Here is a 27,766-nt window from a genome sequence, read left to right as displayed (position 1 = left end):
ATCTGCATTTGGGTTCAGCTTTTTGACTGTTTAAGTTTTCACACTAGTTCTATCCCTGTGTTTCTGACAAATAGCCTGTGAACCAGCAATCGTCAGTAAAGCAACCTAACGTGCTTCTGGCTTCGTGTCTGTCCCGATGGCTGCCATGTGTAACTCAAATTGCGGCCTGAAACTGTGGCAGTCGCTGTCAACATTTCCTGTGAGCTTCAAATTTTCTGCCGGTTTCAAGGTCTCCATTATGTTGCTTTTACAACAAGCTGTTTGAGTTCACTCCTGGTATCATGTTTTGTTCAGTGATTAGAATAAAATATTTCTCAGTGCAGTCTCAACATGTCTGTTTTTCTTCACACTTCAACATGTGGTTTTATTCTTCTTCCTTACTTGTTTCATAGTATTCGTCACATAATACTGAACACAGCACCATCTAGTGGCTTTCTTGAGTAACAGACACAATCACTGGATCTCCTTACAGAGACTGAGTAAATAACTCCTGATAACATGTCAGTTCAGGGTGAGTCACTAGATGGAGGTGTTGCTCCTCAGACGAGACCACAGAGACAAATCACACTAGAGATTTAAAGACTTTATCATTGCCTGTTGGAGGAAATGGAGCATCGATATGTTGTGTCTATGTATTTCACTGTGATCTCAAAGCATTATTTTTCTCAGGATAAAAGAGAAGCCGGTGGAAGTTCTTTGTTTATTATTGTAGATAGAAAAACAGTAGGCCTATCAGTATTGTTAAATAATATTTTAATAATGTAAAGCTTTATATATATTCCAAACTTCTGAAATCTATAAAACGTACATAAAGTTAGTATTCCTCCAGGAGGCGCTCGACATAATAAATGTAATAAATCATGGAGAGACTCTTCAAGAAAATGCATACAGCAAATATACAGCAGTAGTAAAGTGAGATATGTGGGTCTCTCTATTCATTGTTTTGTATCTGAGAGAAATACAAACAATAAAGCCTTACAAATAAGATTTTTTTTTATCTCAAAAATAATCAAGCTCAATTATTCAGTATTTATTGTGAAAAAAACATTAGAAGAACAAAAAAACACACTTGAAGAACCTTTAAAGTTCAGCGTTCTGCTTTAGATTTCAATACTTCCTGAAAAAGATAAAAATATAAAGCCAAAAATGAATAAATCTCTTAAATATATATGCAAAATCAGTTTGTGAGAAATTACATCATCAATCATGTACTGATGTGTGAATATGTGCTTGATCTCGTTCAGCTCTTCTGGATCTGATGTCATAAACCAGAATGATTACAGTAACCACGCCCACCAGAGCAGAGAGGACCAATCGGATCACAGCTTCAGTAGGACCACAACAGTGGACAGAGTCTGAGGAATAAACACATCAAACTGAGATCAGATCAGTCAATAAACACTAATATCAGTGCTGACATCAACTAATATTTCTGAATAAACAGAAATATGATCAAATCTAATCAACAATCTTATATTCAGTTCCAAGTGAGTTTTTATACGGTCTGTGATGTCAAACTATAAACGATTTAACAATTCAATATGTAAATAGTCAATAAGAATATTTGAAAGACAGGACAGATGAACTCTACTCACCATAGACAGAAACTCTGAATGCTTTTGATGAGAAACTGTTTATAAACATCAGTAGTTTATAATCCCCAGTTAGTTCAGTTGTGGTGTGTGTGATGGTCAGAGATCCAGTTTGATTGTCCAGCTTCAGTCTGTCTCTGAATCTCCCATCAAGAACATCATCATATACAGTGATTCTGTCGAACCATTTATTTATTTCAGCTATTAAAGTTTTTTTATCTCCAAACCTCCTCTGAATCACATCATCATCCTTCATTTCAGTAAGACCAGAGTTTAGAGAGACTGAATCTCCCTCTATCACTGACACAAACTCCACTATAGCACCTGAAGAACAGAGTTTTTCACAGATTAAAGCTTTAAATCACTTGATGTTGGTTTGATGAAGCTTCACTAAAATAAGTTTAATCATTTAAATGAGAAATTAATAATATAGCAGTACAAAGGCAAAAGATGATGAATGAAAAGAGAAATATATTTATATATGGAACAATAACTAAAAAATACACTTTTACTTTAATGTTTAACGTCACACTAAAACTAATGCTGTTGATTATCTGAGCTTCATATTTATAGTATTTTAATCAATCAATAACGTCTCTTGTTACGACTGTAACCATTTAGGTTCCCTTTCGCGGAGTGATGATCTGGAACTAGTGCAATCTTGTTGCGTCATGAAGTCAACCGCACTGATCTATATCATTCTATAATATATATTATAAAATATATATTAATTTCAAAAGTGTCCCGTGAAGTTCAGAAGTAAAAAATGTCAAACAAAACGGCGATGGTCACACACATCAACAGTTCAAATTCAACAATATTATTGATCTGACTTTACTGACGGAAAACTTGAACTGAGCTGGATGATGATGACATCACTATTTTCTGAAGAACTGCTTTATAGATGAAATGAACTAGTTTAATAATTGATGATCTTTACAACAGAACTGAATCAACACTGAACTGACATCAGCTGAACTTCAGCTGATACTTTACTTTGAAACAATCTGTATTGTCTAAAGCGTTATTTATACTCTTAAACTAACATTTAAAATTTTTGTATTAACATTTATTCTATGAGAATCAAACCAGTGTTATGTCAGGATCATTTAGATACTATTATAATTTTTATTAATTTTACATTTATTCATTTAGCAGAAGCTTTTATCCAAAGCGACTTACAAATGAGAGCAATAGAAGCAGTGAAACTAACAATAGAACAACAATATGCAAGTGCTCTGACCCTTCAGTTTAATCTAACGCAGTACATATATTTGATTTGTTTTTAATAAATAGATATTAATATTTTGAACCAGTTTTATTTTCATTTTTTCCATTTTCAATTTAGTTGAAGTTTTAGTAATTGTGTTTTTGTGATTGTAATTCGTTTTTCTAGTTTATAGAAATTTTTTAGCTCATTACCCTTGATGGAGGAGCAGTGAAGGGTTATGAGGCTATCCCTCCAACGGAGCGGTCTGTTGACACAGGTGCACCTGTGTCCGGCAGCCGCTGCATTTTGGGGGGATCCTCGGTTATCCGCCTTCTCACGCACGCCCTGCCGCTAGTGGAGACAGGTAAGTGTTGCACAGCACACTAACACCACACTCTCCACTTTGCTGCCCCACCTCAGGTTCGGCTATCCCGCTCAAGTCAGCGATAATCATCTCATTAGGTTTTAAGCAGACGTGCGCCTGAAAATCCAGTGATATTCATCACACCTAGTGTTGAGCAGTGCTCCTGACTTGTGTGCGCTTATCTTATCCTACTGGCGAAGGATTTGATATAGCCATTCCTCCAGCCGGTATGAAGGCCAGTTGTAAATTCATTCTTCATGCTACTAGGTGGTGGGTTGTTACCATCTTGGCCCAAGATTGGTCTGCAGCTCCAACCTGAATGACATGTGCTTCAGATCTCTACCTTCCGTGCCGCAGGCCATCCTGTTTGTTGCCCTGAGGGTTGAAGTATCAGTACAGAGTCCTTCCCTTCAAGTGCTCCAGAGCTCGTTGGGTCTTCAGGTCAACTGGGAGAGAGTAATCTCGCCCACGGGTTGAGTATCTCTTTTCGGTTTTGGAGGTGGACTCTGTCCAACACGTCTCTGTAATGAGAGTGTGTTCTGCTGGTGTGTTTAGAAGTGAGAAGGGTCCAACTGAAAGAACTTTCAGAGGCTCCTGGGGCATTTGGTAGATGCAGCCATTTGGCTTCCTCCATATGATGACCGCTTCAGCGATAGCTTCACGATCGAGTCCCGAGGTGACCGTGGCAGAGCAGCTCACCCTGTGTGACTATAGTTCATCCCAGTCTGCTGCCTACACGTGCCTCGAGTTGTTAGACATTGCGACTGCTGCTTAAGCTTCCCTCGCATGTCACGACTCACCCATCACCTCCTCCTTGGAGTCGGAAGCCTCTGAGGACGTTTCGTTCCATTCTTTCCCAGCCTACTCAATCGTGCCGCCGACGAGCCTCACGACAGTTATAGCCAGGGTGAGTGGAGACTCCATCCCCTGGGGTCCAGTTGGGTCATGACCACTCTGGGGCCGCTCAGTTGCCTCTCCGGTTTCATTGCCTTGCCTGTATTTCTGCCCAAGCGGACAACCCTTGGACAGACACTGGCTCTCAGCTGCCCCGGGGGCCCGCAGAAATGCGTTTCCCCAGTGAGCCTCCTAAAAGCGACTGTGATAATTTAGTTTGACAGTCATATCCTGTGAAAAGAAAAATGTTTGTCATAATTCTGTTTATGACAAATAAACCTGAAATAAAAATAAATTCTGTCATAAACCTGTATGTGTTTCTTTCTTCTGTGGACATAAAAAATACATATTTAGATACCCACTGATATTTCAGAGGAGGAGATGGCGGGCGAGTTGCGGCAACGGGAACATAACGGATGTACACAAGAGAAAGAAATACTGCTAGCAACTCAAACCTGAGAAAAAAAAAGTGTGTTGGATTTACATGATTTAATAATGTACATCGGTTCCTCATAAATCAATTAAGTTAAACAAACATAAGTTGTTCATGTAACTTCAACATCATGAAATGAAGTCATTTTAAGTGACCCAATTAAGTAGTCTCAAAGTGAATTTTAAAAGGCTCCCTAATTTAGGTATTCATATCGATATATTCATTCATCCAATAAGATTTCATTTATTTTAGTGTCACACAATTGAATTGAAAGACTATAGCTAGCTATTAGCTAAATCTAAGATTCAGACATTGAACAGGGCACCCCAGCCGGTGGTGGAGGCATCTGTTGAGACAGCGCTAGTTCTAGTGGAGGGCAGGGACCTGACCCAGAAGGCACAACGTCCCAGAGTGGGGTCTGAGTGTGCAGCCTGGCTCCAGAGTTTGGCAGAGGGTGCGCGAGAAGGCAAGGCGTCCTCGAACCCCCTGCTGAGTGCTGGCGATGGAAGAGGGAGCTGAGAGTGGTAAGGCATAGCATGTTCACTGTCAACTGCACACTCTTGTGACCCAGAGAATGAGGAAATTGCTCTTTTGTTGAAAAAGTGGGTACATAAAACAAAATCAAACTCGACAAAGGATTCTCCGGGCCTCCACTGGGGGAAAGAAGAGCAGATCTCCTCATCTCCGGGTCTCTCGTCTCAGGAACGCCGCTTTGCCGGACGCTGGGAGGGTCTGGCGGGGGAGAGGCAGGTGGGCCATGCTGCGGGTTTGGTGAAGGCTGCTATTGCCTCCATCTGCTTTTGTACCGCTGAGAACTGCTGGGCGAAGTTCCCAGTGGTTGAAGAGGCCAGCGTGGGAGATGGCCATGAAGAGACGGCGCCAACTCCTGCAAGATTTCAGATGATGCAAAACTGTGAATCAACATGCACCAATGCTATATTTTCTAAATGTCATAATCATTTGTTAACAAACAAGTATTCATTACTTCAATGAGCTCTCAAAATTTTTACATTGTTTAAATAAATACATTTTTAGCTAACTGTGCTTTTGTGTACAGTATGTACATTTCTGAAATACATAACTTAGACAGTTACCTCTGATCTGAGCTATGAAGCAATTCGGCGGCAACCAATCGGAATGTAGAAGTTCTCCGTTTGAGAGGATTCCAGAGAACGCAGTCCGGTAAACTTTGGTTCCGACCACATTAGTTCCCAAGCAAAATAGAGGAAAGGTTGATCATTTGAATTTGATAAGAAGGCGTACAACAATATTTATAGGCAAGATTTTTGCGCTAGAACACTTGTTTTTCAGCGGAAATGCAAATTAGAATAGCACTTAACCATGACCACAAAAGCTACACCACACAAATGGATTTTAATTGGTTTATTTCGTTAGCAAACATGTCACTGTAATTGTTAAGTTCTTTCCATCGATCAATTTTCTGCAAAAATAACGATCGACATGATTGTTTGCTTTTCGGCCCCTTTAAATAAAGTTTAAAAAAATACCAAGCATTCGATCTACATCAGAGCGTCATGAATCTTTCTATGGCGTCGCTAGCAGAGCGGCGGTGTGAACGCACAGTAAGCCTTACAGGTCCTGGATTGAAGACACTGGCGACCCTGCAACTGCACGCTCCACCTGAGAGATGCGCATATCCTTTGGTTGCCCCACCATCGAGGGCAGTGAGAGTGAAGAAGGCTCTGGAGCGGCTTTGGGCAGAAAAAGGGGTAACACTTTATTTCGATAGTCCACTTTAGACATTCTACAAGCTATAAGTAACTTTGGAGCTTCATGTCAACTGACTGTCATTAGAGTATTAATAGACTGTCTGCTTCATATCTGCTAACACTTTATTGTGTTGGTCCCCCAACAGATATTCTACTGACTATAAATAAGTGGAGTATCGAAATAAAGTGTAACCGAAAAGAGTGCCTTCCATGACTTCATTACCTCCTCGTGCACTTCCGGTGTGGTGAAGTGTTGAGTCCCAGCTTAGGATCCCACTATATGCCTGATCTAAAGCTGTTCTCACGATTCTTAATGTAATAAATCAAAATTTAATTCAAGTAATAATCTTATATTTTCATCCTGCTTATTTATATAGTTAAAGTGAAAAAAATTGCATTTTTAGGTATGTTTTGCGACATTGTTAATTGTTATTAAAGGTGCCTTGTGTCATGTCCGCCAAAAAATCAATTCATACTCCACATTCCATACCAGATGGGGGCAGTATACCTCCAGAAAGTGAGTTGGTCTACTCTAGAGTAACAAACGAGAAACGGCATAGTCTCTATGCTCCGCCCCTACCTTCACAACGACCCTAGAGTCATAGCCGAAGCCGAGCCAACTCCTAATAGAGGACGTTTTGACTAAAGAGGAACGTTGGTTGATGTCAAGTGATTTTTAAATATCTTTAAGCTACTCGCCTTCACCTTTACCAGTGAATATGTTCATATTCGTTTTGTTCATATTACATTTTTATTGTTAGTTTGAATTACATTAATTTGACAGACAGCATTTGCTGATGTTGACCAAGCTAGCGCCATTCAGAGCTGCCAACTCTCACGAATTCACCGTGAGACACACGCAATTGACACTTTTCACACACTCTCACGCCACACATCAATTTTGTCACGCACAGAAAAATCGCAAAGCAAAGAGGACACGGAAACCGACAGACTAGACAGAGAAAAATCTCAGTTCTCAGATTCTGTCAATTTTATTACGCAATTCAAACAATAAATTCCGTTTTGGCGCTTGTAAATGTTACACGACAGATCCTTAGCGCACGTGAACCAATCATCTCTACTAGCTAATAGTAAAAAAACATGAAAGATGTTCTTGAAAGATACAGTATGCTACAACTTACCAAAATGTATTCCTCATACATAATATCGACCAATCATTTTTTGTAATCAGCGTGCAGAGGTCAATAACATAGCTGGAGAACAAATATGTCAGATTTACCTCAGGAAAGCAATTTAATAAACATAATCTAATTAGCTAATGTTACATTTTATCATCAGCTTGGTAGAGACAGGCTCTGGTAGATAACAGGTGAAAACCGAATCGGATCTGTGGGTAGAGCTAACTATCAAGCACATCAGGTTCAAGTACGCCCACAAGCCGTGCGAGTTATTCGTGTATTGCAGTTGGCTGGTGGTTATGTTGCCCAAATACCGCCTCCCATGGCCGAAACTGGTATTATGACACCTGTCGGGCCGTGGCTAGTAATTTAGCATGCTACTTCAGGTTGATATCTCTGCAGCACTATAACTTGTAATTTTTTTAATGACATCATTGCCCTTATTTCTTCTCATTCTTTTGATGCGTGTAGCTAATTTTTTGGATATTTCTACCTCAATTCTTACACATGGCACCTTTAAGCAATAAAGCATAATATAAGTTTTTTTTTTATTACAAGCATGTCATGTCATAATTAATTCTTAAACAGAATTATGCTTGTATCATATTTGTTATTTATTGAAAAATATCATAGATGGTGAAAAAAACTCTCTCTAATAATTTTGGATAGCTGTATGCTATGCTGCTATCTAAGCTAACTAAATAAAACACCAAGAACGAGAAATATTTAATTTCACAATCTATAGCTTCGGTTATGTACTAGTATATGAAACATATAAGTTCAAAGGTATTAATGGTTGTTACAGTCGAACAATGTTACTCTTGATTAATTTACAATACTCGACAAGAGACCAATAAAACACGAGGGCTATATATATACACACAACTAATGACCAAACAATGAACAATTTACAATTATCTTCTCTCTCTGTGCGTGCGGTCTGTGTTTGTGAGAGAGAGCTCGCGCAGCACTGATAGAATGGTACTTTTTAATCCATAAGCTTAGATCACTGGGAGGTGAGGGAACGCTGGCGCGCTTGGCTGCCGCTCCTTTCTTCAATTTGTTTTTTAAGCTATATTATTCTCCGCGCCTTTGCGGTTGCGATGTGGACGTACCATTTTATATACTTTGGACTGCTGTTTTTAATTGTGTACTCCACCTGGATTAACCTGCAACGTCTCACGGAGAATTCCCTTACCGAGAATCAACGCAGTGCTTCGGCAGTGTACGTAGTGCATGAGGACTCTATGATACTACGCTCACGGTGTGCATCGAGGATTCAACGCTGTGATCCGGCTGTGTACGCGGACTTACTGACTATGGCCCTGAGGTACTCTGCACGACAACTTCTGAGCTTAAAACGAAACTCTTATCGTTTAGTTAAAGACTCTTACGAACACTGTCGAGACGCTGGCTTGCTGCGTTCTAAACGATATATTCACCGGGGCTCGAGGTGCAGTTTTTCCGTCTCATCCTCTCCTAATGTTTTTGTCCCTGCATGCCAGCGTAAGAAAAACGATCTGCCTTATGTTGGTGCTGTTCACAGACATTTAATATCAGTTCCCCGTGTGGAGACTAAACTAATGTCGTCTCCTACTCAGCGCCTGGCCTATGCTGCATTATTTAATGCCCGCTCTGTGAATAACAAGGCACTTTTTTTATCGGATTTTATTTCGGATAGAAACCTGGACTAGCTGTTCTTAACTGAATCATGGCATAAAGAGAATGACGGACTTCTGTTTAACCAGATAACTCCTGCTGGTTTTGGAGTTTTAGATCTCCCGAGGTCATCTGGCAGAGGGGGTGGCATTATTGTGGTTTACAACCAGCAGTTCAATTTAAGCTCTGTGTCTGTTCCTCAGTTGTCATCATTTGAGTGCTTGGTTTTGAGTATTTCCACTCCTACTTCTACAATCATTGCGACCGTCTAAAAACCACCTAAGACTAAGCCACATGCAGTTTTTATGTCAGAATTTGCTGATTTTCTGTCAATGCTGTCCTTAAAGTTCCACAAAATTCTTATTGTCGGGGACTTCAACATTCATGTGGATCAAAGTTATTCATCGACGGCTAAGGAATTTTTATCGCTGCTTGACTGCTTCAATCTCTCGCAATTGGTAACTGGCCCGACTCATTGTAAAGGCCATACTTTGGATCTTGTGATTACAAATAGCTCATTTGTATCACAGTTATCATCTGTTGATATTGGATTATCTGATCATTCAGCTGTCTTTTTTAATTTGGTATTGCACAATTCATGTGTGCCTGCCACCCGAACGGTAACTTTTCGGAAGTGGAAGTCTATTGATCAGACAGTATTTTCGAATTCTGTTGTTTCCACTTTTGGTGATCTGCACTTCACATCTTTGGAGGAGAAAGTCTCACAGTTGAATAACGCTCTTGCTGTTAATCTAGACACTTTTGCTCTCCTGAGGTCACGCAAGGTTACTTTTACTCGCACTGCTCCATGGTATAACTACAATCTGCGCACTAAGAAGGCTGCCTGTCGGAAAATGGAGCGAAAATGGCATCTCACTGGCTTGCATGTTCATTATCTAGCCTGGAAGGATCTTCTAAGTGACTACGGAGCATTAATTGTGATTGAAAGATCTTTGTATTTCTCTCAGACTATTGAAAACAATCAAGAAAACCCAAGACATCTATTTAAAACTATAAACAGACTCCTTCAAGTTAATGCTGCTACTACCACGCCTTCTTCTCAGCCGCTGTGTAATTATTTTCTTCATTTCTTCAATTCAAAAATTGATAAGTGTTCGTAAACAAATCTCTGTTTCATCTGTTTCTACTGTTTCATTCCATTGTCCACCTGGGTTCACTGGTACTTTTCTAACTAACTTTCCTCTTCTTGATACTGAGACTCTTACAAGGGAGGTATCAAGCATTAAAGCTTCCACTTGCTTGCTTGATCCTCTTCCCACATGCTTATTTAAATCTTGCTTTGGGGTCCTGTCTCCGGTGGTTCTCAGTATTATGAATGACTCTTTGCAGACTGGGGTTGTTCCAGCAGCATTAAAGATTGCTGCGGTAACTCCAGTACCAAAAAAAGAGAATGTTGCCCTGGATGATTTTAATAATTATCGTCCTATTTCAAACCTTCCGTTTCTGGCAAATATACTTGAGCGTATTGTTGCCTCTCTTTTCTGTAAACATCTCACAAGTAATAACCTCTTTGAACCACTTCAGTCAAGATTCCGTAAATGTCATAGTACTGAGACGGCTCTGGTTAAAGTCACCAATGATCTGTTGATGGCTGCTGACTCTGGTGCAACATCTATTTTCATTATTTTAGATTTAAGAGCCGCTTTTGACACTGTTGATCACAGTCTAATGCTTACATGTCTTGAGAGAGTGTCTGGTGTGTCGGGACAGGTTTGAAGTGGTTTCGGTCCTACTTTGCTGACCGTTCCCAGTTCATCTCAATGGGTGACCATAGGTCTGAGATTAGCCCGGTTCTCACTGGTGTTCCCCAGGGGTCAGTTCTGGGCCCTTTACTCTTTAACATCTATCTATCACCACTTGGCTATCTCTTGAGATCGCTCTGCCTCCATTATCATTTCTATGCCGACGATACGCAAATTTATATACACTCGAAACCAGATGAGCGCTCCAACGTTGATTTTCTTTCTGGTTGTATTACTGAAATAAAAACCTGGATGAGTAATAATTTCCTGTGTTTGAACAGTGATAAAACTGAAGTTATGCTCATTGGTTCTCGTCATCAAACCTCCAAAGTTGGTTCTCTGTCTTTTAATCTTGATGGCTCTGTTTTGGGTATCCAGAGAAAAATGAGGACCCTTTGAGTTATTTTTGATGCTAATCTTTCATTTGATTCTTTCATTCAGAGTACTGTTAAAACATCTTTTTTCCATCTTAGAAACATTGCTAGATTGCGGCCTATGTTAACTTTTCCTGTAGCTGAAAAGCTGATAAATTCCTTCGTCGTCTCTCGGATTGACTATTGTAATGTTCTTTTAGCCGGAGTTTCTAAATCTACACTACACAAGCTTCAACGTGTACAAAATTCTGCTGCTAGGATCTTAACTGGGTCCAGAATATGCAACCATATCACTCCGGTTTTGGAATGCTTGCATTGGCTCCCAGTTAGGCTCCGAGTCGATTTTAAGATTATGATGCTTACATATAAGTCCTTGCACGGCCTGGCTCCAAATGATCTATCTGAACTGTTGCTCCCCTACACTCCGAATCGCAGACTGCGCTCGTCAATCGAGCATGCTGGTGGTTCCTAAAACTCGCTTAAAATCTATGGGTGACAGGGCTTTTTCCTTCTATGCACCTGTCCTTTGGAATTCTCTGCCTCTTGAACTTAGAGAAGCCCAGACTTATGACACTTTTAAAGGTCAACTTAAGACATACTTTTTTAAACTTGCATTTACCTGTTGATGTGTTTTGCTTTTAACAATTGTTTATTGTGTGTACAGCGCTTTGAGAAGGTGCTTTTAAAGGCGCTTTATAAAATAAAGGATATTATTATTATTATTATTATTATTATAAGTAACTAATGCACTAGTTTTCATACAAAATAAATATGTAACATAATTAGGTACTTTAGTTATTATTAACACAATAACGTAACACATGCAGACTACGTTTCTCAACACTGAGAATGAATAAATAAACGCCTATTTCTCCAGACTCACGTTTATCAGTAATCCACAAATTACAGAACTTTCATAATCACTAAGCCACAGCGATTTTAATTTTATTTAGATTTAGTGTTCATCAATACTTAAGCATTTTATAATTTGCATGACTGAATGATGTTTTCCTCTTATCTGAGTGACCATGAATGACGGAGTATTTTAAAATAATCCATGCGATCACTCCCGTGCCGTGTGATCATTGAATCCAGATTAAGTTAACTAAAAACAATATTTCAACTTTCCACATCCACCCCAGCCCGTTTACCTTCAGTTAGGCTTATGAACTCAGTCAGACTGCGGGCCGCGGGAGTGGAAGAGGATCGAGCGGGATTCTTTATTGCTGTCGATTTTCAGTCTCTTTTTAATGATAGGCCTTACACATCTGTCAATCATCCCCACTTGCTATTTGGGGAATGAACCCAGCGCTATGATTGGTCGAACTCCGCTTATTTTGTTGTTGCTTGATTTGAGGACTGCACGTGCACAGAAGCGTCACCAGGTTTTTGTGTAGTTTAGAGAGACAAATCATACCACCGTACTTTGAGGTCAAAATGCGTACAGGTTGGCAGGTCTGCATGATGGACAGATTTAGCCAGGTTGCCTGAGTTACACCCCTTCTCTTTTTCTGAAGGACATCCTGGGATTTTTAATGACCACAGAGAGTCATCATTTTAATGACCTACAGTTAAGCTGCAAGCTTTGTGTTTTGTAAGCCCTGCTACAGTAACACATGAAGGGCAGCCGTGACCTCAGAATCAGGAGGCCGTCGAGATGATTCAGGGATTTTGTTCCCTCGAGGTGGAGGAACTTTGTGGAGGGAGGCAGTGTAACGAGCTTGAAGAGTGTTTCATGTTCTGTCAGGTGTAGGGCTGGGTATCGTTTGAATTTTAATGATTCCAATTCCGATTCCGATCCTGCTTATCGATTCCGAAAAACAACAACCTTAGATATCATTCACATTTAGTCTTATTGCAAAACATTTAATTGTAGCTGAGACAGTTCAGGGATTTTGTTCGTTCCCTCGAGGTCCAGAAACTTGCAGTGTAGCAAGTCTGAAAAGTGTTTCATGTTCTGTCAGGTCTAATCTAAGAAAAAATACCAATATGGAACATTCAACCAAGTTGCACAAACTATTGTCCAAAAAGAGAAATTCTGTGTTCACAACAGGGCCGTCCATAAGGGGGGATAAAGGGGAACGTTTTCTGGGGCCCAGCCGCTAGGGGGGCCCATGCAGTCCAGCAATAATTATGTTCATTCTAAATATAAACAGGTTACCATATTTTATTTTGAACCAAAAAAGCACCATTCATTTTTTAAAAAGTGAGAAAAAAATGCATTTTATTTAATGCTGCTTGAGTAAAATGTAGCCTGTGTCATAATGAAACACCCCTCTCCTGAAAATGGTCTGAGCAGGCTATTTTTTTTTTTTACGTAACGTAACGTCAAAAACACCAGTGCTTCTCGCCAGTTTGCGGTCAGCAGCAAAGTGACATGAACAAAATAATTATTAGCTATTGTAGTAGCCTACATTTAGTTGGTATGCCAGGTATGTGGTACACGAGTACACTTCTAATAAAAAAAAAACCTTTTACTTCGTTACGTTGGGTGACATTCCTCTCGTTACTTTATTTTAATGCAATACGTGTTAAATGCGTAGTTTATTCCAAGCGCGCTGTATCTTTTTTTCTGGGCATGAGCGATGCTCAATTCACAAATGAATCACTCTTTTGAGTCGATTCTGTTCAAAGACTTCATCAAACAAGTTGGCAGATCTGTCTAAATCGGTTCGCGAATCAGTTTGAATGATCTGTGCAGTTCCTCACGCACCGAATTGTTTGAAGCGCTTTCAATTCACACTTGACTCGAAGTTGTCTAACAGGAGGATTTAAGAACATCACAAGCGTTGGATGAATCGGCCGTGGAATACAGTACAGTCAAGTGAGAGCAAATCTTCAAATGCATCATATTGTTTGCCAGCGTCAGCGATGAAGATCTTTATTAGTTGAACATCTTCTTATGCTGTCTGTGAATTAATGATTCCACAGGACGATACAATCGATTTCATTTCATTCAGGTAATACATTTTACAGCCAAACAGATTATTACGCCACGATAGCACTACTACCAAGTATGACATCACCTGTTTGTTGGACATATTAGCTGTATTAATTAGTGTACTCATAAATCTTAATTGTTCTTACCTTGAAATGTTTAAGTACAAAATACAATTTGCCAGTTCTGCTTACTTAAACTTTGAATTTCATAACTTGGGGCAATCGATTGGTAAAACACCTTGTTTCGAAGGCTTGATTGTGTTTGTGGGGTGCACTGTAACGTGTTCATGCTTCATTTGTAACTTTACAGATGTTGTTTATGCTCAAACAGCAACATTACACACTAACTAAAGTTAGAAAAGTGAAATCATATTCAACCACCCCTTTAAATGTTTTGAGTTTTGCCAACTTATTCGTTTTTACAGTGCAGATCGTTTGTTAACCTTGGTGTGTTGTGTGTGTGTGTGTGTGTGTGTGTGTGTGTGTGTGTGTGTGTGTGTGTGTGTGTGTGTGTGTGTGTGTGTGTGTGTGTGTGTGTGTGTGTGTGTGTGTGTGTGTGTGTGTGTGTGTGTGTACCAATGAAGCCCCCATCACTAAGTAAGTCTCTCTCAGTTAAATGTATGTTGGATAGAAAGCGAGAGAGAGAGAGAGAGAGAGAGAGAGAGAGATAGAGAGAGAGAGAGAGAGAGAGAGAGAGAGAGAGAGAGAGAGAGAGAGAGAGAGAGAGAGAGAGAGAGAGAAAACAGGCATGATATGAGTAGCCTAGCAGATTTGGGGAGGGCCCATTCACTGGACCTTTTCAGGGGCCCAGTCATTTCTGTGGCCGGGCCTGGTTCACAATATAAAGAAATGTCAGGTTTGTGAAGAAATGATTTAGTGAGAAAGCAAACGACACTCCAACTGAACAGCAAAACCAATCAGACAGAACTAGTCGAGTCAGAGACTGAGTAAATACTGCAATGTTCTTCTAGCTGGACTTCCATCATGTGTTACTAAACCTCTACAAATGATCCAGAATGCTGCAGCCCGCCTTGTCATTCACGTCACTCGTCTGTTCATCTCACTGCATTGGCTACCACTCGCTGCTCGCATCAAATTCAAAGCTTTGACGCTTGCTTACAGATCTACCACAGACTCAGCTCCGTCCTACTTTCACTCCCTACTACAAGTCTACGTCCCTACCAGAAGCCTACGATCGGCCAAGAAGCGACGGCTCATGGTGCCATCACAGCGAGGCACTAAATCACTCTCCAGAACATTCTCATTCACGGTTCCATGCTGGTGGAATGATCTCCCCACCCTCATCCGTAATGCAGAATCCCTGACAGCATTCAAAAGACAACTGAAAACTCATCTGTTCCGTGAGTACTTAACATTAAATTTTTTTTTTAAATCTTTCCTTTTAAATTCGCTTTGGATAAAAGCATCTGTTAAATGACTAAATGTAAATGTAAATGTAAATAACTCCTGATAACATGTCAGTTCAGGGTGAGTCACCAGATGGAGGTGTTGCTCCTCAGACGAGACCACAGAGACAAATCACACTAGAGATTTTGCCTGCGTCCCAATGTGCATGATATCCATCCTAAATAGTTTGTGACATTAGTAATTGTCAATACTATTTAGGGCAGATAGGGTGGATAGTATGCACATTGGGACGCAAGGTTTATCGTTCCCTGTTGGAGGAAATGGAGCACCGATATGTTGTGTTTATGTACAGGTGAAACTTGAAAAATTAGAAAATCATGCAAAGTTATAATTTTTATGATTATGGCTTACAGCTTATGAAAACCCCAAATTCAAAATCTCAAAAAATCTGAATATTACATGAAATCCATTAAAAAAAAGGATTTTAAATACAGAAATGTCGGCCCTCTGAAAAGTATAATCATGCATATGTATATAGTTATATATACTAAATATATTAGTTTCACCTTTTAATCTGAATTACTGAAATACATGAAGTTTTGCATGATATTCAAATTCAAAATGTATTTCAATGTGATCTCAAAGTATTCTAATCTTTAAAAAATGATGTCTCAAATCAGTATTTTATTTTCTCATGTTAAAGGAGAAGCTGTTTGTTTATTATTGTAGATAGAAAAAGAAAATGAATGAGCAAATAATAATGTAAACATTTACAAATATTATTTAAAATAATGTTTTAATAATGTTGAGTTTATGCGTGGAGCACTGCTGAACTCTTAAAATTTATATAAAGTCTGTTTTTCTCCAGGAGGAGTTTGACATAATAAATGTAATAAAACATGGAGAGACTCTTGAACCTCAGAGTGAGAAACTTTATTGATAAAGGCAAGAACATATACAGCAAATTCTCTATTACTTTTTTGTATCTAAGAGAAATATACACAAAGCTGTTCAAATAGGATTTAAAAAATTCTGACTCTGAAAGAAAGCAGAAGCTCAAATAATCATCAGTATTTATTATGACAAAAACACTAGAAGAACAAAAAACACACTTAAAGAATCTTTAAAGTTTAGACTTCAATACTTCCTGAAAAAGATAAACAAAGCCATTTATTAATAAATCTCACAAATATGTATGCAAAATCAGTTATGAGAAATGTCAATCATGTACCACTATTCAATCAATCATGATTGATCTAAACAATCATGTACCTGATGTGTGAATATGTGCTTGATCTCGTTCAGCTCTTCTGGATCTGATGTCATAAACCAGAATGATGACAGTAGCCACGCCCACCAGAGCAGAGAGGACCAATCGGATCACAGCTTCAATAGGACCACAACAGTGGACAGAGTCTGAGGAATAAACACATCAAACTGAGATCAGATCAGTCAATAAACACTGATATCAGCACTGACATCAACTAATATCAGCAGTGCTGTGGTACCTGCACATGTGTGACAGAGTGTGTGGATGTCCAGATGTGTGGTCTGGTTGCTGATGGGATTGTTCAGCACACAGCTGTAGGTGTTTTTATCCTGATATTCCACCTCCAGAGGCAGAGAGAGACTGATGCTGAGATCACACACACTGATGCTGGACAATACACTGATTCCTGCGTACCAGGAGAGAGTCACATGACTCACATTCACCACTGATGAACACACCAATGAACATGATGATGATGAACAGTATGAAGAGTTACTGATGATGGGAACAGGCAGACGAGCTGGAAAATATGAGAGAATAAAGATAAATGAGGATGAATGAAGATATTCAAGCAGTCGAGGAAGAAACATCGAGAGGAACCGAGATTATCAAAAGTAGAGCATTTAAAACAATCTGATATAGAAAGTTAAATACATACCTAAACCATTTTAACAATAAAACAAGATGTTGATAGCAAAATGATAATATACTTGTATTAATTACAGCTTTTAAAGTCTAAATCTAGACAAGAATGGATAATTAACTCACTAAAGACAGTGAGGCTGAACCTCTTGATCGCACTGTTGATCAGTAGTTTATAATCTCCAGTATGTTCAGTTGTGGTGTTTGTGATGGTCAGAGATCCAGTTTGATTGTCCAGCTTCAGTCTGTCTCTGAATCTCCCATCAAGAACATCATCATATACAGTGATTCCTTTGAGCCGTTTATTGATTCCAGTTATTAAAGTGGTTTCAGGTCCAAACAACCACAAAATCCGAACACCATCCATCATTTCGGTGTCAGAGTCTAGAGTGACTGAATCTCCCTCCATCACTAAGTTGTCATCTGTATCACCAAAAACACACACAGAACAAACAGAAACAGGGTTTGTCACAGATTAAGACTTTCATGATTTCATGATAGTTTACTAAATGAAATAGTTCAAAATGTAAATTTCAAGTGAATAATATATGTAACTAGGCAGTCAACTTTGAAAACGAGGAGAGGATCTCAGTGCAGGGGATTTATCAATAACCAATAATAATAATAAGATACAAAACAAAGAACTTAGAACTAAACACAAGTAGAACAGAACTGAGACGCACATCCGTAAAAGCACAACAACCGACAATAAAAATGGGAAACACAGGAGTATATATATACAGGTGCTGGTCATATAATTAGAATATCATCAATAAGTTGATTTATTTCAGTAATTCCATTCAAAAAGTGTGTGATGAGGGGGGCGTGGTTTTGCGGAGTTTGCAGCGGGAGAGTGAGGGAGGAGCCTAGCGGTAAGTAAGTAAGTAGGTCAAGTGCAAAATGACGAACACCTGTGTCTGATTGCAGTAATTGGCGTGGGGAGACCGCATATAAACCGGCTGGTGCAAGAGTGAGGGGGGGAGAAGGACCGGGGACTCGTATCAACACTCGCGACCTGCTGGCTAACAAATGGACTGAGTTTGTACGACAGAGAGAGCTTTATGAATGGAATGAGTTTTCACATCGGGAAGAGTTTGACAAAAGTGAACTGAGAGCTGAACCAGCAGGAAAGAGTGTCTTTGAACTGTGCTGTAGAGACTTCTACGGTGAAGGCGCATGTGGCGCACCTTTTCTTTATTTTGTTTCATTTTTAATAAAGTATACGAGTCCCCGTTACGCCGACCTTCTTTCATCCGTACACTGAACCTTCGTTACAAAGTGAAATTTGGATATTATATTCATTCATTACACATAGACTGATATATTTCAAATGTTTATTTCATTTAATTGTGATGATTAAAACTGACAACTAATGAAAATCCCAAATTCAGTATCTCCGAAACTTAGAATATTACTTAAGACCAATACAAAAAAAGGATTTTTAGAAATGTTGGCCAACTGAAAAGTATGAACATGAAAAGTATGAGCATGTACAACACTCAATAATTAGTTGGGGCTCCTTTTGCCTGAATTACTGCAGCAATGCGGCGTGGCATGGAGTCGATCAGTCTGTGGCACTGACAAAACTGACAAAAGGTCATTGCTAAAGAGGCTGGCTTTTCACAGAGCTCTGTGTCCAAGCACATTAATAAAGAGGTGAAGGGAAGGAAAAGATGTGGTAGAAAAAAGTGTACAAGCAATAGGGATAACCGCACCCTGGAGAGGATTGTGAAACAAAACTCATTAAAAATGTGGGGTATATTCACAAAGAGTGGACTGCAGCTGGAGTAGGTGCTTCAAGAGCCACCACGCACAGACGTATGCAAGACATGGGTTTCAGCTGTCGCATTCCTTGTGTCAAGCCACTCTTGAACAAGACACAGCGTCAAAAGTGTCTCGCCTGGGCTAAAGACAAAAAGGACTGGACTGCTGCTGAGTGGTCCAAAGTTATGTTCTCTGATGAAAGTAAATTTTGCATTTCCTTTGGAAATCAAGGTCCCAGAGTCTGGAGGAAGAGAGTAGAGGCACAGAATCCACGTTGCTTGAAGTCCAGTGTAAAGTTTCCACAGTCAGTGATGGTTTGGGGTGCCATGTCATCTGCTGGTGTTGGTGCACTGTGTTTTCTGAGGTCCAAGGTCAACACAGCCGTCTACCAGGAAGTTTTAGAGCACTTCATGTTTCCTGCTGCTGACCAACTTTATGGAGATGTAGATTTCATTTTCCAACAGGACTCGGCACCTGCACACAGTGCCAAAACTACCAGTACCTGGTTTAAGGAGCATGGTATTCCTGTTGTTAATTGGCCAGCAAACTCGCCTGACCTTAACCCTATAGAAAATCTATGGGGTATTTCGAAGAGGAAGATGCGATAAGCCTGATCCAACAATGCAGAAGAGCTGAAGGCCACTATCAGAGCAACCTGGGCTCTCATAACACCTGAGCAGTGCCACAGACTGATCGACTCCATGCCACGCCGCATTGCTGCAGTAATTCAGACAAAAGGAGCCCCAACTAAGTATTGAGTGCTGTACATGCTCATACCTTTCATGTTCATACTTTTCATTTGGCCAACATTTCTAAAAATCCTTTTTTTGTACTGGTCTTAAAGTCCCTGTAAAGGCAATTCTTAAAATGTTAGAAATATATTGTTAAAACATATTACAAAGACTGTGAACTTTGAAGTACTGAATTGTGGAGTTAGACCGTTAAACAGTTTTCCACCATTGCTTTGTTCCGGATTTTTTGTGCGGGGCTAAAACGGGGTCTTGATGACTGGAGCCCCTTAGCTCCTGGACACGTCCCTACTTGATGACGCACGGGAGCCACTGAGGCTGGCCGCTCCCCTAACAATATAAATAGAGCACATTAATAACATCAGTTTGCCGCTCAATCGCGAGTTACTGTCAGTATTATTAGTTACTACAGCCTACAGTTTGCTAGCTAGTTATGCAATCGTCACGGAAACGCGTACTACCTGGATGCGGTCACGTACAAAACAGATCGGTGTCCTTATTTACATTTCCGAAAAACTATCACATCAAGAAGAGGTGGATTAATTTTGTGAAGAGACACCTTGATGGAGAGCTGAGGATCACCGCCAAAACCCTCCTCTGTAGTGATTATTTTACACGGGATAGTTTTATAAACTTTCGTCGGAGACAACTGATATTCACTGATAATCCGCTGTTACTGGTGGTGAATGGAGCCAAACCAACTATCTCCCGTCACGCCGACAACTGGTGAGTGTTTACTTCCCTTGAGGGGGCGTGGTTTCAGCACAGCCAGCGGAGGAGAATATCATGCAACAAAACAGACAACAAAAGAAGCAAAATGGTGTGTGCATTCATTATTGCATCTTTAACCTAAATATTTAAACAGTTGAAACTGATATTCAACTCACCATAGACATTGACACTGAAAATCATCCTCTTATAGTTGATCTCTTGTTCATAATTATCTGTGTCTCTGAATATGGTGTTTGTGATGGTCAGAGATCCAGTTTGATCATCCAGTTTCAGTCTGTCTCTGAATCTCCCATCAAGAACATCATCATATACAGTGATTCCTTTGAGTCGTTTATTGATTTCAGCAATTAAATTGTTTTTAATCCTCCACTGAATCACATCATCATCCTTCATTTCAGTAAGATCAGAGTTGATTGAGACTGAATCTCCCTTCTTTACTGACACTGACTCCAGTCCTGAATCATCCACACAGAGAACAAACAGAAACAGGGTTCGTCAAAGATTAGGACAGTTATTTGAAGGTTTACTAAAGTAAATAGTTTAAAATTTAAATTTGAAGTTAATATTATCATAAAACAACAGACGCAAAATGGAGTTTGGATTAATAATTATATGATGTGCTGATTAAAATATAAAACAGATCAAACAAATATTTAACTCACCACCATAGACAGCAAGAATAAAAGGCTTGATCTCACTTTTGATCTGTAGTTTATAAACTCCAGCATGTTCAGTTCCGGTGTTTGTGATGGTCAGAGATCCAGTTTGTTTGTCCAGCTTCAGTCTGTCTCTGAATCTCCCATCAAGAACATCATCATATACAGTGATTCTGTCGAACTGTTTATTGATTTCAGCTATTACAGTGTTTTTATCTCCAAACCTCCACTGAATCACATCATCATTTATTTCAGTAAGATCAGAGTTTAGAGAGACTGAGTTTCTCTCCCACACTGACACTGATGTTACTGAATCAGCAAACACACCTGAAGAAGTTTTCACAGAGTAAAGGTTTAAAATCACTTAATGTTGGTTTGATGAAGATTCACTAAAATCCTTGTAATCATTCAAATGTGAAATAGACTTTATACAGGAAAATAACTAAAAAGAAAGAATTTTACTACAACTAAGACTAATGCTGTAGGGTATTTAAGCTTCATATTTAATTTAATCAATCACTAATAACTGAATGCCTTGAAAAACTTTAAAATCAAACTTGACCTCACATTTATTTCTATGAGAATAACAGTAAGTGTTAATCCTCTCTGACTAATTTAACCAGTAGGCCTATTTTTTTCCATGGTAATAAAAAGGAAAAAAAACTGTAGCCATAAAATACATTTAAAACTCACCATCCAGACGCCACAAACACAAACAGAGCAAAACTAATTTGAGAACCATTTTCTTCATCGGTTCACTGAAAAGCCCACGATAGTAACTCTTAATGTCTGAAACACTCAGATTGATCTGGAAGACTGAACTGTGATATTTATCTGGTTGTGACCTCAGTCACAGTTTCCGTTCAAACGTCAATCTCCTTTAACATCATGAGAATCAACAAGCTTTTGCTGATCTTACATTTTCAAATGAATTCTGGCCCAGAATAAAAAAAAAAACTAATAGCAGAAGAGAGAAATATATTTGATTCGATGTTTTTGAATCTACTGGTGTGTTATTAGTGTTAGCTGTCAATCATATTGATCATTTTGATTAAAAAAAAAGATTTTTTTTTAGAGTTTCTTAATTCTTAACAATAATTTTGCTTAATGTATCTATCAAATATATCATGGACAGCTGACTCCAGAAGTTTTCCAAATACTTTGTGTAGCGTACACATAACCATACTCATTTGTTATTGTCCTTGAGACTTTAACAAAGCCAATCTCACACATGAACTCCTCAAATACAGACATTAAATGCCCCACCAGCGAGGAGTATTTGGGACACTGATCTGATTCCTGCATACAGACAGAAATGAAAACTATCCAAACCTGTTGTGAGGACATTACATTTACATTTACATTTAGTCATTTAGCAGACGCTTTTATCCAAAGCGACTTACATCTGAGGACTAAAGCAAGCGAGTCATCGTGAAGAGGGAAGAACGACGCAAGAAGTGCTCAAAATACAAAGTTCAGGTATTGCTCAGAGTAGCAAAAGCCAGACAAGGGAAGATTTAAAAGGGAAGGAAAGATTTAAAAGAGAAGAATTTTTTTTAAAAAAATTTTAATGTTAAGTACTCACGGAAGAGATGAGTTTTCAGTTGTCTTTTGAATGCTGTCAGGGATTCTGCATTACGGATGAGGGTGGGGAGATCATTCCACCAGCATGGAACCGTGAATGAGAATGTTCTGGAGAGTGATTTAGTGCCTCGCTGTGATGGCACCATGAGCCGTCGCTCCTTGGCCAATCGTAGGCTTCTGGTAGGGACGTAGACTTGTAGTAGGGGGTGAAAGTAGGACGGAGCTGAGTCTGTGGTAGATCTGTAAGCAAGCGTCAAAGCTTTGAATTTGATGCGAGCAGCGAGTGGTAGCCAATGCAGTGAGATAAACAGACGAGTGACGTGAGCCCTTTTGGGCTCGTTGAAGGCAAGGCGGGCTGCAGCATTCTGGATCATGTGTGGAGGTTTAGTAACACATGATGGAAGTACAGCTAGAAGAGCATTGCAGTAATCAAGCCTAGAAATAACCAGGGCCTGGACGAGAAGTTGTGTTGCATGCTCAGTTAGGAAAGGCCTGATCTTCCTGATGTTATACATTGCAAACCTGCATGATCGAGCTGTCTTTGTAATGTGGTCTGTGAAGGTCAGCTGGTCATGTTCCATCATCCATGCCGAGATGTCCGCCAGACAGCTTGAGATACGTGCAGCTACTGTGGGATCATCTGGTTGAAATGAGAGGTAGAGCTGGGTGTCATCAACATAGAAATGGTAAGAGACACCATGTGCCTGTATGATGGGTCCCAATGATGTGGTGTAGATGGAGAAGAGGAGCGGTCCAAGAACTGAACCCTGAGGAACCCCTGTGTTCAGTTGATGTGCTTTGGATACCTCGCCTCTCCATGCAAGCCTGAAGGACCTACCTGTGAGATAGGACTCAAACCAATGGAGGGAAGTTCCTTTGATGCCCAGTGATGAGAGGGTGGACAGAAGGATCTGATGATTCACAGTGTCGAAGGCAGCAGAAAGATCCAGCAGAATGAGAACTGAAGATTTGGAAGCAGCTTTTGCGATCCGCAGGGCTTCTGTGACCGACAGTAGTGCAGTCTCGGTTGAATGGCCTTTCTTGAAGCCAGATTGGTTGACATCTAGCTGGTTGGTCAGAGACAGGAAAGATGACACTTGGTTGAAAGCAACTCGTTCAAGTGTTTTCGCAATTAATGGTAGGAGAGAGACAGGTCTGTAATTCTCTAAAAGTGATGTGTCTAATGTTGTTTTTTTTAAGCAGTGGAGTTACCCGAGCCTGCTTGAATGCTGTAGGGAAAATGCCAGTGTGGAGGGATGAGTTGATGATGTGTGTGAGTGCTGGTAGAAGTGTGGGAGAGATGGCTTGTAGAAGGTGTGAGGGGATGGGGTCTAGAGGGTAGGATGACTGGAGAGGAGAAGTTTAGATACTTCTTCCTCGGTTAGCGGAGATAAGGTAAAGAGAAGGTTTCTGGTAGTGGGAGAGGATGGTTTGGGTTCCTGTGTGTGTGGAGTTGAGAACTGACTGCTGATAGAGGTTGTTTTGTTGGTGAAGAAGTTAGCAAAGTCATCAGCAGTTAAAGAGGAGGTGGGTGATGGTGGAGGTGGACAGAGGAGAGAGTTAAATATCTTGAAAAGTGTTTGTGTGTTAGAGGCGCTGTTGATCTTGTTGTGGAAATATGAAGATTTTGCAGCGTGAACATCAGCAGAAAAGGAAGAGAGCAGAGATTGATACATACTCAGGTCAGACGTGTCTTTTGATTTGCGCCATTTCCTCTCCATTGCCCTGAGTTTGGTCCGGTGTTCACGAAGAACCTCAGATAACCAGGGGTTAGAGGGAGTAGCACGTGCTGGCCAGGAGGAGAGAGGGCAGATATTGTCTAAAATAGAAGTTAAAGTGTAGCATAAAGTATCTGTTGCGGTATTCACATCTAGAGATGAGAATTGTGAGGGTGAGGGAAGTGAAGAAGACACAGCAGAGGAAAGATGGGAAGAAGAAAGTGAGCGCAGGTTACGTCTGAAAGTAACTGGTAGGGGAGTTGGTGGAGCATGGGTAGTGAGTTGTAGATTGAAAGTAATGAGGAAGTGATCTGAAACATGGAGAGGTTTCACCAAAATGTTGTCTGTAATGCAGTTGCGTGTGTAAACTAGGTCCAGTTGGTTGCCTGACTTGTGAGTAGCTGTGGTGATGAGCCGTTTGAGATCGAATGAGGCTAGAAGAGAGATGAAGTCTGTTGCATACGCCTTTTCTAGATGAATGTTGAAATCACCAAAGACTACGAGTGGGGTGCCATCCTCAGGGAAAGAGGACAGCAGCACATCCAGCTCCTCAACAAAGCTTCCCAGTTGACCGGGGGGGGCGATAAATAACTACAATATGGATCCTAATGGGAGTTGTAAGTGTAATTGCATGATATTCAAACGAGTTGTTATTGCATAGAGAAGAGAGAGTTGAGTATATCCAGTTGTTAGAAATGAGAAGACCAGTACCCCCACCCCTCCCAGACTGGCGAGGGGTGTGGGAGAAAGAGAAGTTGTTAGAGAGAGCAGCAGGGGTTGCTGAGTCTTCTGGACGGATCCAGGTCTCAGTCAAGCCCAATATATTAAGAGTAGAATGAGATGCAAAGGCTGGAATGAAGTCAGCCTTATTGACTGCTGACTGACAATTCCATAGACCCATAGAAAGAGAGAGAGGTGTGTGTGTGGAGGAGAGAATGGGACGCTGCCTTCTGTGCGTGATGAGTGCACGTTGTCGAGAGACAACAGGAATGTATTGAAAGCACATGTTGTGAAAGGGAAATACGATAGAAGTGGGAAAGGAAAAGGAGAGAAGACGATACCCTAGTGCCTTGCCGGAGTCCTTGCTCGGTGCAGTCGCACAGGTAGAGTCGATGGTCTTTACCCGAGTCGGTCTTCACACGAGGAGGCTGAACGGGAGTTCCGATGGGAGAAATCGAAACTAGCTGTTGGACATCGCTCACTTAAGTGCTATAAAATTTAAACTGCAATACTATTCAGAGCGGCTGTTATATAAAGTGGGAACGCGTCTAATTAAAATACAAATTTATGAGAAGGCAAAAAAAGAAAATAACCAGAGAATCGAAAACAACCTCACCTTGTGGTAGATACTACACTGAAACAACAGGAGAACTGGATATTAAAAAAAAACGACTTGCGTGCTCTTGTCTTGTTCACGGACTGACCGCTTGTCCTCAAGGACATCAAAGCAGTGGACCAGGGAGGCTATGGAGGATCTTCAGGCACGCTTGGACTATACCTACTGTGATGTATTCAGGACTCCTACCAACAATCTGAATGAGTACACTAAGGCTATGACAACATATATAAGCTTCTGTGAGTAGCCTATAGCTGTTTACCATCACACACCAGAGTAAGTTACAATAATGATAAACTCTAGATCACAGACAGACTTAAACTAAGGCTGGAGAAGCAAATTGCGTTTAAAGACCCCCTGAAATCATTTTTGAAAAAGTTTTTTAGCTTTTAGTATGAATACGTTAGCCTTAAAGGGGCATTCGGCAACTATTTCAGCTTAATACAACCGTTTAGAAATCATTTGGATGGTTTAATAACCTGTTCTGGTGAGAATGGTGGCTTTCCCCGCTCCCCCCAGCGTTCCTAGGCGGAAAACCAACCTTGCAACATGCGGATTAACGTCCCCGAAAGTTGGAAATAGGAAGTCTCGTGATAAGCGAGAACGAGCGAGAAACACAAACTGCTTTATGGCAATTCGACATAAACACACACACCGCCCTCAATGTGTATGATCTATTATCACCTCGGTAGACACAGCTCCACACGATAAAGTTGGCCGGCTCCGATAATAACAAATGCACTGGAGCAGCGGTAGAAAGCGGGAGGAGGGGCCGCAAGTGAGTTTTTTTTACAACATTGTTGTTAAATATACGCCTCACAGCTGTAGGGGGAGCTCATTGAGAAAACATGCGACAACAAAAGTGAAAATCAGTGAAGAAATAGCTAGGGTTGCCGAATGCCCCTTTAAGGTTATGAATAAGCTGGTGTGCTCCAAAACAATGATAAAATTCGCATTTAGGAGATATAAGCATTCAAAACTTACAGTCTCTCACTTCCGTTAAATGGATCAGGGATCTTTCTGACATCACAGTGGACTTCAGCTTCTCATCACATCTTTTGTCCAATCAAATGTCCTCTAGAATCTAAAGCTCCGCCCCCTATGTTATAAACACCACCTGGCCAAAGCCACCGTTGAAACGTCACGGAGCAATATGTATAAATAATATTTTATTCCGTTTTCCAACTGTACGGTGTAGTTTATTCACACCTCTACTATTGAATCCAACGTATCATCAGCGCTCGGGATTTGCTTTCATGGTGCTGGCAAGTACGAAATGCAGTCTGTGAAGTAAACTAAATGCTACTGGCTATTTGAAAAGAGGGAGGAGCCAATCAATATGTCCCTGTTTCAGTGGAAATTACATCAACGCATCATAAAAAGCTGTGCGTTCCGAGGCACTTCAGTGGGACTTTAAGAGTTGGGACAGAATCAGGTTTAGAGAGTAAAAAGTACAAGTTTAGCAAGACAGTGAAAGAAACTATACTCTGAGAAACTACAACAGCAGTTGTAGCCAATGACTGACAGACAGATCACAAAGTGAAAACCCAAAGCCGCCCACTCAGTTAACGACTTACGTCTGGCCACCAGCATGAATGAGTTCTACTTTTGCTTTGAAAGACATTGGGACAGTCCTGACGCCATTCCCCCATGACACCGGCCATCAACTCCAGCCCATCAGCCTCACCAACCCCACCACAGCGGTGCCTCTCCTCAATGGCAAACTCCTTCACCACAAGAACGACTCTCTCCATCCTAGAGAGAGACATTAACAGTCCTCACGAGACAGAACACCCACAAAGCAGCAGGACCTGACCCTGAAGTATCAGCTGTCTCCCGTGTTTACAGA

General features: G+C 40.4%; 1 protein-coding gene across 1 annotated transcript in view; it reads right to left on the bottom strand.

Moving 5' to 3' along the window:
• Nucleotides 1-22,584, bottom strand: part of LOC143736353 (uncharacterized) — a 47,866-nt gene extending 25,282 nt beyond the window's left edge. The window contains exons 1-4 of the mRNA XM_077227090.1: nucleotides 22,509-22,584; nucleotides 21,289-21,642; nucleotides 16,975-17,256; nucleotides 16,739-16,882 (exon numbers count right to left, since the gene is read on the bottom strand). Of these exons, the coding sequence (XP_077083205.1) occupies nucleotides 16,739-16,882; nucleotides 16,975-17,256; nucleotides 21,289-21,642; nucleotides 22,509-22,584 (856 nt within the window). The remainder of the gene's footprint in view (nucleotides 1-16,738; nucleotides 16,883-16,974; nucleotides 17,257-21,288; nucleotides 21,643-22,508) is intronic.
• Between the last annotated feature and the right edge of the window lie 5,182 nt (nucleotides 22,585-27,766).

The sequence above is a fragment of the Siphateles boraxobius genome, unplaced genomic scaffold (assembly GCF_051911475.1).
Source record: "Siphateles boraxobius isolate OS27281-9 unplaced genomic scaffold, OSU_SipBor_1 13, whole genome shotgun sequence".
Classification (NCBI taxonomy): Eukaryota; Metazoa; Chordata; class Actinopteri; order Cypriniformes; family Leuciscidae; genus Siphateles; species Siphateles boraxobius.
Note: the sequence above shows the minus strand (reverse complement) of the source record. Positions and strands in the feature narration are given on the sequence as shown.